General features: G+C 32.8%; 1 protein-coding gene across 1 annotated transcript; it reads left to right on the top strand.

Annotated features, from left to right (window-relative positions):
- The first annotated feature begins 11,637 nt into the window (after window positions 1–11,637).
- LOC131154139 (small ribosomal subunit protein mS79 (rPPR3b)-like) lies at window positions 11,638–13,116 on the top strand. The gene has a single exon (XM_058106681.1). It carries the CDS (start codon window positions 11,725–11,727, stop codon window positions 12,976–12,978), a length of 1,254 nt encoding a protein of 417 aa, XP_057962664.1. The 5' UTR covers window positions 11,638–11,724; the 3' UTR covers window positions 12,979–13,116.
- Window positions 13,117–13,735: the final 619 nt, after the last annotated feature.

Below are 13,735 nucleotides of genomic sequence, written 5' to 3'. Positions count from 1 at the left end.
GACCACTCACCCTCCCCTAAATAACTTTCTATGTTATTCTCACTCTGCCATTGAGAAACATCAATAAAATCAAGGAGTCATATTCCCCTTTTTAGCTTAAGGAAAATCTATCTCTAAAAAATAACCCTACACTAGTATTTATATGATAAAAACTCATCCCAAACGCATGAGACAAACAGTCACAAATAGACATAGTGCCCTAAACAAGCTTGGCTTGTGATATCATGCATCACGTGATGCATGGTAGTGGCAGAGCAAAACTTTTTTTTTTTTTTTTTGTAATTTTAGAACAAACTTTTGGAAAGTCAGTTTTGAGTTGGAGTGATAACACTCCATTTTTATTTTTATTTTTTCGTTTTACGGGAACCGACTTTTAAAAATTCAGTTTCGGCTTCACGTCCCCTCACCTAACATTTTATTTTATTTTTATATTCAAACTAACTTTTTAATAGTCAGTTGTATTCATTTTTTTAAATATAACATCGCCTACTCTACAATTGTGTGTTATTTTATTTTAATTTAAATATTTCTATGAAAAAACTCCTAATGGAGTTCTTTTTTCTTTCCACAAAACCTTGTCGTTTACCCTTTTCACTTTCCAAAGTCGTCAGTTCCCTCACCCAATATTTTATTTCATTTTATTTTTTAAAAATGATGCAGAAATTAATAATAAAATAAGTAGAGATAAGTAGAAAAATAAATGAAGACAAGATAGAAATTTTTATGTGGTACAGATATACCTACTCCACGGGCGGATTGGATCAAAGCTTCACTATTTCAGGAGGAATTACAATATGATATGGATATGACCTTATACAAAATATCTCTCCTTATTCTTTTTACTTCTATCTTTCACTCTTTTTCTTTTCCTACTCTTCTTTTCTCTACTCGACTGGCTGTGTGGGAGGAGGTATTTATAGCCTTCCCAAGCTAACTAATGCTGGCTTTATTAGTGTAAACATATTGGGCAGGTTCACATGTGGACATAATTAATGCAGACATATGGGTCAGGTTCATAGGGATATGAATTAGTGCAGCCCTATAGGACAAGTTCATAGGGACATGAATTAGTGCAGATATATGGGGTAGGTTCATAGTTGATATAGGGGACATCCACCTATATTTCATAACACTCCCCCTTGGATGTCACCCATATATTTACTCTTTTTTCTAAGATCCTTAAGATGCCTCATTCCGATAAGATGGACCAATTTCTTCAATGTTGTAGTAGGCAAAGCTTTGGTGAACAAATCTGTTATATTATCACTTGATCGGATCTACTAAACATCTATATTACCATTCTTTTGAAGTTCATATGTATAGAAGAATTTTGGAGAGATATTTTTGTTCTATCACCCTTTATGTATCCTCCTCTCAATTGAGCTATATATGTGATGCTGTCTTTATACAAAACTGTTGGAATATCCTTGATTGATTGAAGACCACAATTTACTTGGATATGAGAAAACATTAATTTAAAGCCACGCGCATTCTCTACTGGCTTCATGGATAGCTAGTATTTTAAAATGATTAGAGGATGTTGCTATAATCATTCGCTTTACTGACTTCCATTATATAGCAGTTTTTTTTGTAAAGAAATACATATTCAGTTTGAAAAATTTAGTATTGTGAGGATAAGATAAATATCCAGCATCTCTTAAATAGCGCAGAATGTGCTTAAATCCATTCCAATGCCACCGAGTAGAAGTAAAGTTGTATCGTGCTAGTAGATTGACAACAAATGCAACGTCGGGTCTTGTACAATTTTTTAAATACATCAAAGAGCTGACAACACTTAAGTATTATGATGCCAAGATTTTCATACCAAATTTTTCTTTTCCATATAATCAACATATATAACCATAAATCGTACACATCAACCACAGATACCACAATACATAACCCAACTTGAAAGTGGGTACTGGGTAAACAATCATACTCATACACAACCCTAACAGCGGAAGTCATTTCATATATACATACACACATACCACAGCGAATACACATACCAGAGTACTACCATCCATATATATATAAGTCAAACACAAAAACTATAGGGAAATCAAACCTCCCTAGCTCAAAATACTCACCCTGTTTACCCTGGGTATCTGCTCCCCTCTATCTCGGAGCTCTATCACCAAGTCTAGCTCAATTCCCTGAAATATTTAAATAATTGGGGTGAGACACATCTCAGTAAGACAGAATAAATTATCTACAGTGTGTGGCAATATGAGATTCATTATATCTTAGCATATATTCGTTTCAATAATAACATTTTTTGAGAAAATATATTATTTCCACAATCATAATCATATAGGTATAAAACACAAGATTCCATAAGCTTTTACTTCCAATTCCAAAATCATTCATTCGTAACCCAAATTTATTGGCAAAGTTCCTGAGAATGGGGAAGCTTACCCGCCCATACAAGTAGCTTCCCTCTGCCTTGATATCGTTTGCATCCTATCCGGATTAACTCAGGCTCAACTACAACTGATACTTATCAGAGCACTCACTTAGTAAGCCCTTAGGTAGTGTGTTTTACTTCGCTTTATTTATTTATTAACTCACACTATTTCTTTTCACATTTTCATTCTCATTATCATTCTCATTTCGTTTTCATTTCCATTTCCATTTCCATTTCTTTTCATTTTCATTTCCATATCTAGCTCATGAGTGTCACTAGTACCCAATACATCCGTGTTTGTACTCATGGTTGCCTTGAGGATATCGCTTCATGTCTTGCTTCTCCCTATGAATAGGATTGTGCAGCCTGAAGGCTGGACCTAACCGCGGTTGGCCGACTTGGTTAGGTCTAGTGTCATCATATATCTCGTATCTGTAGTACGACTGGCTGGCCAATAGCCTTGATCCTGACTCAACGGGCACAACTACTATACAGCTTAGTTGATTGTCACGTCACACGCTCCATGAGTTCGTGCGGTTGTACTAACTTCACTAACAACGGTACCGTGCTCTCAATATCACAACCCATTATTAGGGTTTCCATATCCATCCATCGGAGTTATCACTGCCACATACTAGTAATCATTATGTGGCATTGGCATTTCATCAATCACATGTCTGTATTCCCATTTCGAAATTTCACATTTCATTTCTCATAATTCAATATTCATATTGCAAAATTAACGTTGTAATATTACACATTTCTTATATTCACAATTCTCATATTAATATTTCTCATATTAATATTTCAATCTCTATATTGTAGGATTCACATTACAATCCTCACATTCTCAAATTCTCAATTTCATATTCTCATACCAGTATTCACATATCAATATACTCATTGTAGTATTAACATAGTAATGTTCACATTTTCATTATTCACAACTCATTTCATCATTTCAATGATATTATCTTAGTTCATAATTTATCTCATCTCATACTATCATATACACATATCATTTCATGTAATTCACATATATCAGTAAACATTTTCATATCTCAGAAGATATACATTTTTCAGTACATTCCTCTTTCATCATTTTTCCCATTTCATAACTCATATCTCAATGCACATTTCATAATCTCATATTCTCAGGGTTAATCATTTAACCCAGTTATAAATAATTCTCAATATAAATCATATGCCACAAAAATTGCATCTGATATTTATATTATAATAAATTTCAGGTAAAATAGCATACATCATTTTCACATATTTCTCAACCCATAATTTTCATAAAAAAACTGTTATAATTTATTCCCCTTACCTAGCTTATTGAGATTTCACTAAAACACCCAATTTCCTACGCCCTTCGGCGTTCACAACCCAAAAACTTGCAATTCACATTTACCCCAAATTTATTCAACACAACTCCCTGAATAATCTCCATTTAACATTTCCTACATTTCATATACTCCAAATTAACTTAAAAACCCTAAAATACACCACTTACACTAGTTTGGGGATGGTGCCCCGGAACCCCAAACTAAATATCTGCTCCACATACGTTGTGGAGAATCTTCCCAGGAATCTCGTGGTGGTTTTTGATTGTCAATTCGGGCTTAAACGGATTTGGAATCGAAGGAAGAAAGGAAGAGGTTCGTGGGTTTGCATGGGAGAAAGAGAGAAAATTTATGTTGTTTAACCAAAATGCTGGTAGGATCTTTCATATAAACCTCACTGCAGAGAAAATCGTCATTAGTTTTCTCTAGCTTTTAGAAAGCCGTCACCGAATTTCTATTTAATTGAACCGATTTTTACCGTTTATCCTTTACTAACCCATGGTAAAACCCCGAAACATTCGTCGGTTTTCTTCCTCATTCAAAAAACCATCGCCCGTTTTCTCCTTCCTTAGCCAAAAATTCATTTTTCCCAATTTATTTATTATTTTATTTTCTCGGGTCTCTACAAATATGGTACTTCAGGACCAAGTAATTCCTCCCCCTTATCATGAGGCTTAAATATGATGCTTCATGACCAAGTAATTCCTCCCCCTCATCACAAGGTTGAAATTGATCTTTCTTAACGTAATCGCACCATCATTGGAGATCCCAAAGGATGAATGTAATCCATATAAAATTACCTTAATACATTTTTGGTATATTTAGATTGATGAATAAGAATTCCCCTATTTACATGTTCAATCTATAAGCCAAGACAATATTTTGTCTTTCCTAAATCTTTCATCTCAAATTTCGCCATTAGCAATTTTAGTGAGCTTTTTAAGAGTCCTAACTAATTTCAAATTATCAACATAAACAGTAATGATAGCAAATCTGAATTCTAATAAAAGTGCATGGACAAATTAAATCTGTTATAAATCCTTTTTTCACAAGGTACTCAATCGATTGTACCACATGCATCCATATTGCTTTAATCCATATAAGGAACGTTGGAGTTTAACTGAACATAAATTTCTTGCATCAGGCAATTCAAATCCTTCAAAGATTTTTCATATAAATTTCACTATCCAACGATCCATGTTGTTACTACGTCCATATGACGCATGCTCATACATTCAGCGACTGCTAGCCCAACTAGGAATCTGAAAGTGATTCCATCCATCACGGGAGAATATGTTTCTTCATAATCAATTCTAAATTTCTGCGAGAAACCTTATACCACAAGCCTTGCTTTATATCGAATAATTTCATTATTTTCATTTCGCTTGTGTACAAATACCCATTTGTATCGAACGGGTTAGACATCTTCTAGTGTCTAGACTACGGGTCCAAAAACTTCTCTTTTTGATAGAGAGTTCAATTCTGATGTGATAGCCTCTTTCCATTTTGGCCAATCATTTCAATATCGACATTCATTAGCAAATTTAGGTTTAGGATCTTCATTACTTCTGGTAATGTCGTCATTACTTCTGGTAATGTCAGTAGCTACTGCATATGCAAATGTGTTGTTGACAACAACTTTATTTCTATCCCACATTTCTCATATATAATGAATTGAGATCTCATTATTATTTTTCAGGTACTTGTCCCTTTACAAGGGATGTCTCTTTAGGAGTTTTCTCTTTAGGAGATTCCTCTTTAAGAGGTTCCTCTTCAAGAGGTTATATAATAGGGATTTCATTTTCAAGAGAAATGAGTTTGTTAATGTTGAATGAATTATCCACCTCTGTAACCTCTTCTGGAGTGTTTACAAATTTCAATTTTCTCCTTCTCAAAGCTTTATCTTTTACACCAACAGGCCTTCCACGCTTAACTTGTGGTTTAGGTTCATTAGCCGACCGTTGTCCTTCAAGAATATCAATACGTGTTGGAATATTTACAGCAGGTATATGAGATTTTAATATGACCTTGGTATCTGCAAAAGAATCTGGTAATTGATTTGCAATCCCTTTCAAATGTATAATCTTTTGAACGTCAAGTTCACTTTGATTTGTGTGAGAATCTAAATAAGATAAATTCATGACATTCCATGTGATTTCATGTTGTGCTTCAGGCACTTATTTTTCTCCCCCTAATGTAGGGAATATTGTTTTATTAAAATGACAATTAATTTCCTAAGCAGTACACATGAAATCAGTTGATAAATGGATCTTCTGGTTCTTTAGTGGATGATCATGTGAATTTTCAATGATTATTTGCATCGTTACATCTCCATGATGTCCAAGATATTCAGGTCAAAGTGTAAATAACTTTGGGTCATTGCACTTATGGTGCAAGACATTATATGATTTCATTGTTGTTTTTAATCTTTATATAATACAATCCAGAAGATAAAATTGGAAGCTTTTCTAAAATTTGTTTCTTCTCAGAAACATTAGAAGTAATATAAAGGAATTATTTACTACCTTCATTTGTAATTTCAATGTGATATCTATTGAGTTTTAAATCTTTAAAACTCAACATATTTTTTCAAGATCTAATAGAATATAAAACTTCATTAATTTGTAATAAAGTACCATTGGATAACTTTATATTAGCTCTTCTGAAGCCTTCAATCAAATTTGTAGAAACAAATATTGTATTGACATTTATTGAAAATATATTCAAGTAATTGAAATATTTCCTATCTTGAATAATTATGTGTTATAACACTACTAGCTAAAAACACTTTTCCATAGACATTTTAGAATCAATCAAAACAATGATGAATCAAAAACATAATATTGCTTCCGTCGCATCATTGTTTGATTTGCAAGAAAATCAACAAAATTTATTTCTATTTTTTTTTAATATTTTTCTTTTCATTTATAGATGCTTGGTATAGGTCTATCAAGTGTCTGGGCATAAAACAGCTACACAACCAATGACCTTTTACTCCGCATCTATAGTATCCATTTTCATGATGCGTGTCATTGATTATTTCGCTTCTAGGGGTCATCCCTCTTCTAGTGGTTATCCCTCTTTTGGGGGATCGTAACCTTTTGTCTCGATGTTAGTGATTATTTGAATCACGGTCACAACCATACCCACGACCATACCTTTGTCCTCGTCTTTGACCACAAAATGTGTTCATATTCACTTCAAAGAATAAGGTCGAACCAGTTAGACGAGTTTGGTAATATTTTATCAAATGCTCGTTATTTTGCTTAGCAATAAGACATAATATGAATTCAGAAAATTTACTAAATTTCTTATCCCTATAATGCTACTGCAGGAGCATATTAGTGGGATGAAAAGTAGTAAAAGTTTTTCTAAAATATCTTCATTAGTAATATTTTCACCATATAATTTTAATTTCGAGCTAATTTTAGGTAGAATTAAATTATATTTACTGATTGTTTTAAAATCTTACAACTTCAGGTGCAACCATTCATATTGAGTTTTTGGTAAATTTTGATGGTCAAATAAATTTTTTCGCAGGATAAGTTGGTCTTTAATAGTGAGGTATTCAATTTTTAATTTTTCCTCTAATTAGAGAGATAACAATTATGAGAGAGAAGAATTATTAATTATATGGGGAGTTAAATATAAAATAAAGGAGGCAAATACGTTTGAACCCAAGCATGATTATATATAAAATAATATTTAATATTTTCTTAATAAGCTACTTAATCCATACACCTTCCACACACCATTATACATACACGTGTGAGGAAGATCATAACTTTTACGTGATCCTGCAGGGATGTGACATTTCCATCTAATATATTATTTTCCAAATTCAATGCATTTAGATGTATTTTGACATCAAGAATATACGATATATAATTATTGCCTTTCGATGTCAAGTAAAACAAATTTAATTTTACTTATATTTGACATGTAAATAAATTAACAATAATAATAAGACAATTTGTAAAAACCAAATGTAAAAGCTGATATAAAACTGTAAAAATAATATAATATTATTTTCACCCTTTCTGGGTTACTTAAATATGTTTCTTTAGAAACATTATTTTATTTTTCTCAATTTGTACTCTTCAAGAGTATGATTCTAATTTACAATATTAAATTGGATAATAAATTACCACCTCTTCCGAAAATTAAATATACTATCTCATCTAAAGGATAAACTTTTCACCTCTTTAGAAGGTCAATTTGAACATCTTTCGAGAGGTTAAAAGCATACTCCCTTCGGGAGATAAATATTTACTCTCTCTTCTGGAGATTAGATATATATAATGTGATGACCCAAAAATATATACATGATTAAAGCACAATAATAATAAAATAATAAAAATGGTCATTGAGTTAATATCAATACAGAAGTGTTTTTTTGTAGGATCCTTGATTCCATGTTTGATGCCTAAGAAAGACCTTGTCTAAGCGAGTGCTTAGAGACCATTGCGGATCAGTCGCTCCCTAGAGGTCGGCCTGGTCAAAATGGAATTTCATAGGATAAACAGGATAGACACTGTTTGTACACGTAAATAAGTATATATATACATAAAATAGCGTTTTGACAGACATAATTTGTAGAAATATATAATAAGATGATAATAATATAGGTATTATATGTGGGGCCCACAAGACTATGTGGGGTCCACATGAGTCATGGAGCCACAAGATACTGTTTATATACGTAAATAAGTACATAAAATAATGTTTAGACTGATATAATTTGTAAAAATATATGATAAAATAATAATAATATAGGTATCCTATGCGGGGCCCACAAGACTATGTGGGACCCACATGAGTCCCGAAACCGTATAGAGGTTTATACAAGTCTCAAAGCTATGTAGGATGCATAAAATTGAATAGGAGTTATTCGAGTTACGTAGGATCCATTCGGGTCTCGAAGTTGTGTGGAGCCCACAAGACTATGTGGGGTCCACATGAGTTTTCAAAATTTAAATTTAATTCTTATTTAAAAATAAATAATAAAATAAATAAATACTAAAAATAGTTTAAAAGTAATAACAATGATAAATAATGATTAAGAAAAATAATAAAATAATAAAATAATTAATTAACTAATTGATTAATTAATTAGGTAAGTAGTTAATTAAAAATTTATTTAATGGGAATGGTAGAAAGCACTCCCACATGGCCTCCATTACCATCCTATACTCAACCCATACCTTACCCATCCCTTGCCCATTCTTTAATTTTAAAAAAATTATAATTTCACCCATCTCTCCACACTTTTATAAATTTCATTTCTTTCCCAAAATTTTCCTATAAATAGGGAGCTCTCAACCTTCATTTTTCACAACAATTTTTGAAGGAAGAGAAGAATTAGTGAGTGAAAGAAATTATGGTGGAGAGAGAATTTTTGAGTAAGTTCTCAATCACCCACTCTTTCTAATCTTATTTCTTAGAGATAGTTACAGTGTTCGTAAGGAAGAAGGTAAGTAAATTTTAATTATGTTAGTTTTTTTTATTTAAATTTATACCCAATTTTATTTTATAAGTAAATTTTAATTATGTTAATTAGTTCCACAAAATTTCCATGAGTTTATTTTTACGCATATTTAATTATACTAGTTCTATCTTTAATATACTTGCATTTATTTTTGGGTTAAGAAATGTTCTAATCCCCTCGGGTAAAGTTTCAGCATCTTTTTCTATTCAAAAATAAAATTATATATATTTTTAATACAAAAATTGTGTGGCATGAGTTTATTTTTACGTTGCATTTTTTTTTTTAAATATGAGTAAAGATGAGATTTTTACGATATTATTTTAAATTTGCATAAATTATAATAAGATGATTTTAAAACCCCTTATGGCAATGAAAGTTCAAAGTTACAGATGCTCGGTACCGCAACTTAAAGTTTATACGGATTAGAGTGCACCAACACTGTTTACAGAGTGGTTATTTATGTTAGTAGATTTCTCCTGAGTGCACACTTGGTTCCGGATCAGGACTTAATAAGGAAAATCTCACTTAAAGTTTACGTACGTTGATTTAGTTCGATCGGCCAGCCAGCTAAGTCCATTCTTCAGACCGTACAACCCAGTCATAGGGGTAAACATGACTTACGGCAAACAGGCCTAAGTGTGGTTTTTATAATATATGTTTATACATATTTAATTACGTGTACAAAGTTACTGATGATTTGAAGGAAAAGTGTAAGTTTACGTGAAAATGATCATTTTGGTACTTAAATGACGATCTAAGGAAAACGTATAAGGAAAAGTATATGTATGTTTATCATTAAATATTTTTACAGTTTTAAAGTTAAAAGTTTAATTTAACAGTTATAGTATATAATTATAAAATTATACTGTTGAAATTAATGACAAAAATTTTATGCAGAAATTTTTAAATTTATATTTATTCTAAAAAAAATTTTGAAGTTATAGTATTAAATATTATTTTACGAAATTTTTTAAAAAACTCATTTTGGTCACACACTAATAATAATCTTATTTACTTACTGAGCGTCGTCTCACTCCAATCATATTTTTATTTCAGATAACTCTGAAAAGCATGTTGGAAATCAGGCTTAACAAGCATGCGGGTGGGGATAGAAAAATAAAGATTTGCTTAGAAATATTAGTATGATGTCAGATATCTATGCTTGTGTAAAATTTTCTTCTTTTGAAATAAATGATTGTAATATGGATAATTAACGCTTTGGTTTAATAAAAATTGAGTTTATTTTGCTTCCGCTGTAAATTAGTAGTAAAAAGTTAATATCCCAGACCCCTCGGGGTCGGGGTGTTATCTATAACCTATTCAGGATGTTTATCTCTTCAAGAGATTAAATATGTAGACGAGATATTTAAATATTTTGCCTCTTCAGGAAGTCTATCTCTTCGAGAGATTATATATATATATATATATACAGAAGATTCAAATATATATGCCTCTTCAGGAGGTCTATCTCTTTGGAAGATTTAAATATATGGATGGAAAATTTAAATATATAGCATCTCTTCTGGAGATTAAATATATATAGTCTCTTCAGGAGGACTATTTTATCGTCTCTTTTGGAGATTGGTACTTTAAATAAATATAAATATACATATATATATATATGCGGAAATTATAAATATACAGAAATAAAACCATCCATTAAGGCAATATAAATATATAGAAATTATAAAGATACATAAATAAAATCGTCCATTAAGGCGGTTTAAATATATAAAAATATGTCAGTTGGTTAGAGCCTAATAAATTAAATAAGAATTAAAAAAATATATCAATTGGTTAGAGTCTCATGCTAATAGGGTGTTATAAAAATAATGCGTAAATTAATAATAAATTAAATAGAGATGAGCAGAAAAATAAATGAAGATGAGACAGAGATTTTACGTGGTTCGGATATACCTACTCCACGGGCAGATTGGATCAAAGTTTCACTATTTCGGGAGAATTACAATATGATATGTACATGACTTTATACAAAATATCTTTCCTTATTCTTTTTACTTCTATCTTTCTCTCTTCTTCTTCTCCTACTCTTCTTTTCTCTACTCCACTAATTATGTGGAAGGAGGTATTTATAATTTTTACAAGCTAACTAATGCTAGTTTTATTAGTACAAATATACAAGACAAGTTCACATGTGGACATAATTAGTGCAAACATATAAGACATGTTCATAGGGATATGAATTAGTGTAGAGACAGGTTTATAGAAACATGAATTAGTGTAGATGCACGAGACATGTTCATAGTTAAAATGGGGACATCTACCTATATTTCATAACATATTCATGGATCATATTCGTTTTTGTAAATATAACCTCAACTACACTATAACTGTGTTTATTTTATTTTATTTTATTTTAAATATTTCTATGAAAAACTCGTGAAGGAGTCCATATTTTCTTTCTGCAAAACCCTGTCGTTTACCCTTTCACTTTGCGAAGTCGCCAGGTTGCGCAGGAAGCAATGTCTACCGTCTATCGCCGTCTCCGCGGCGCCTTCAGGGCTCCCCGAGCTTCTGTGCCTTCAACGCCGAAAGCCACAACCGCAAGCGAACGCAATGATAATCGCAAATCCAAAATGAAATACCTCTTTAAAGAACGCAAGCTCCGAACTCTTGTCGAGAAGTTCAAGCAATCTTCTGAGACAAGCTGGTTCCGCGCTAGGCACGCCATCTACTTCGACACAGTTCGTCGGCTTGCATCTGCCAAAAAGTATTCTTGGATTGAAGAGATCCTCGAAGCCCAGAAGAAATATAAAAACATCACCGAAGAAGGCTTCGCGATTCGTCTCATGATTCTCTATGGCAAGGCGGGCATGTTCGATCACGCCCACAAGTTGTTCGACGAAATGCCCCAACTAAATTGCGAACGCACTGTTAGGTCTTTTAATGCCCTTTTGGCTGCCTGCGTTGATTCGGTGAAATTTGATAAAGTTGAGGAGATTTTTCGGGAGTTACCACAGAAGTTGTCCATCAACCCGGATGAAGTTTCGTATAATACGTTAGTTAAGGCGTTTTGTGGGAAGGGTTCCCTCGACTCTGCGCTTTCAATGATAGACGAAATGGAGAGGAATGGGCTGGGCCCAAATTTGATCACTTTCAATACGCTTCTCGATGCATTTTATCAGAGTAGTCGGTTTTCAGATGGTGAAAATGTGTGGGCATTGATGGAAAGCAAGAGTATTGCACCTTGCATTAAGAGTTACAATGCAAGGTTGCGAGGCTTGGTTTCAGAGAAGAGAATGCCAGAAGCTGTTGAATTGATTGAGGAATTGAGAACTAAGGGACCCCAAACTGATGTTTTTAGTTTCAATGCGTTGATTAAAGGCTTTTGTGATGATGGGAATTTGGAAGAAGGTATGAAGTGGTACAGGGAACTGATGAAAAATGATGATTGTGCCCCCAATCGAATGACCTTTGCAGCACTTGTTCCTGCTGTATGTGAGGCAGGTGATTTTGATTTGGCGCTCGAGTTGTGCAATGAGGCAATCACTAGCAGTAGTGGTGCAGATGTGACATTGTTTCGGCCTGTGGTGGATGGCTTAGTCAAGGAGTCGAAGGTTGAAGAAGCAACGATGCTAGTGAAGCTAATGAAGCAAAATGGTTATTCTCGTTGCAAATTCAATTTGCCATCAGATAGTGGCTTGGTCGAGTCAAAGGTTGAAGAAGCAACAGAGCTTGTGAGTGAAGCTAGCCTGAATTTGCCTTCAGATAAGTAGTGTGCGATTTCTCATTTGCCTTTGATTGATCATGTAAGCTGGGTTAGATGACATCTCTCTTGTTTGATTGTGTTGCTGAGATTTTTGAAGTTTGATTCAATTTTCTAATTTACATCTAAATGCTTTTTAACCTCCTGATATTTTGTCTCTTATCCATATTATTGCTAGCACTTCAATGCAATTCAACCTTGAATGAATTGGTTGATGTCGATCCAAAAAAACAACCAAGAAAACTCTTCATGTTTGTTATGTATGTATTACATTTAACTTCAAGAAGATTGCATAAGCCTTTGTGCCTTTACTTAGGCTTGCATAAGCTTCAGTTGGTGCACTATTGTTAGATTTTTCATTGGAACTAGTATTGAACCATAAATCCTCACATGATTGGGTTTTATGCTTTAGTTTGAAATGTTTAAATCTACTAAACTCTATTCATAAAATGTTAATTAATTAGTTTTACGTGGGCAATGGAGACTAATATATCACCAGTGTCTAAAAAATATCCCAAACATCGCCAAAAGATTTTGTTCTCACAGGTACACCTGATGCACACATTATGCTTGTTATTTTTCCCACAAATTATCTGTTGCAATGCAAATAAATCAGCTGTAGCAGTCAGTACTGTGTGTTCGCATCTCTCTCTCTCTCTGTGCATGTTTGTCTGAATGTTGTAGACTATTGGCAAGGGTAAGATAGTGTGCATGCAGCATGCCACACTTCGAGCGAATGCTACCATCATAGTAACATTGTTAACTGA

Source organism: Malania oleifera, chromosome 4, assembly GCF_029873635.1.
Source record: "Malania oleifera isolate guangnan ecotype guangnan chromosome 4, ASM2987363v1, whole genome shotgun sequence".
Taxonomy (NCBI): Eukaryota; Viridiplantae; Streptophyta; class Magnoliopsida; order Santalales; family Ximeniaceae; genus Malania; species Malania oleifera.
This window is presented reverse-complemented; position numbering and strand designations above follow the sequence as displayed.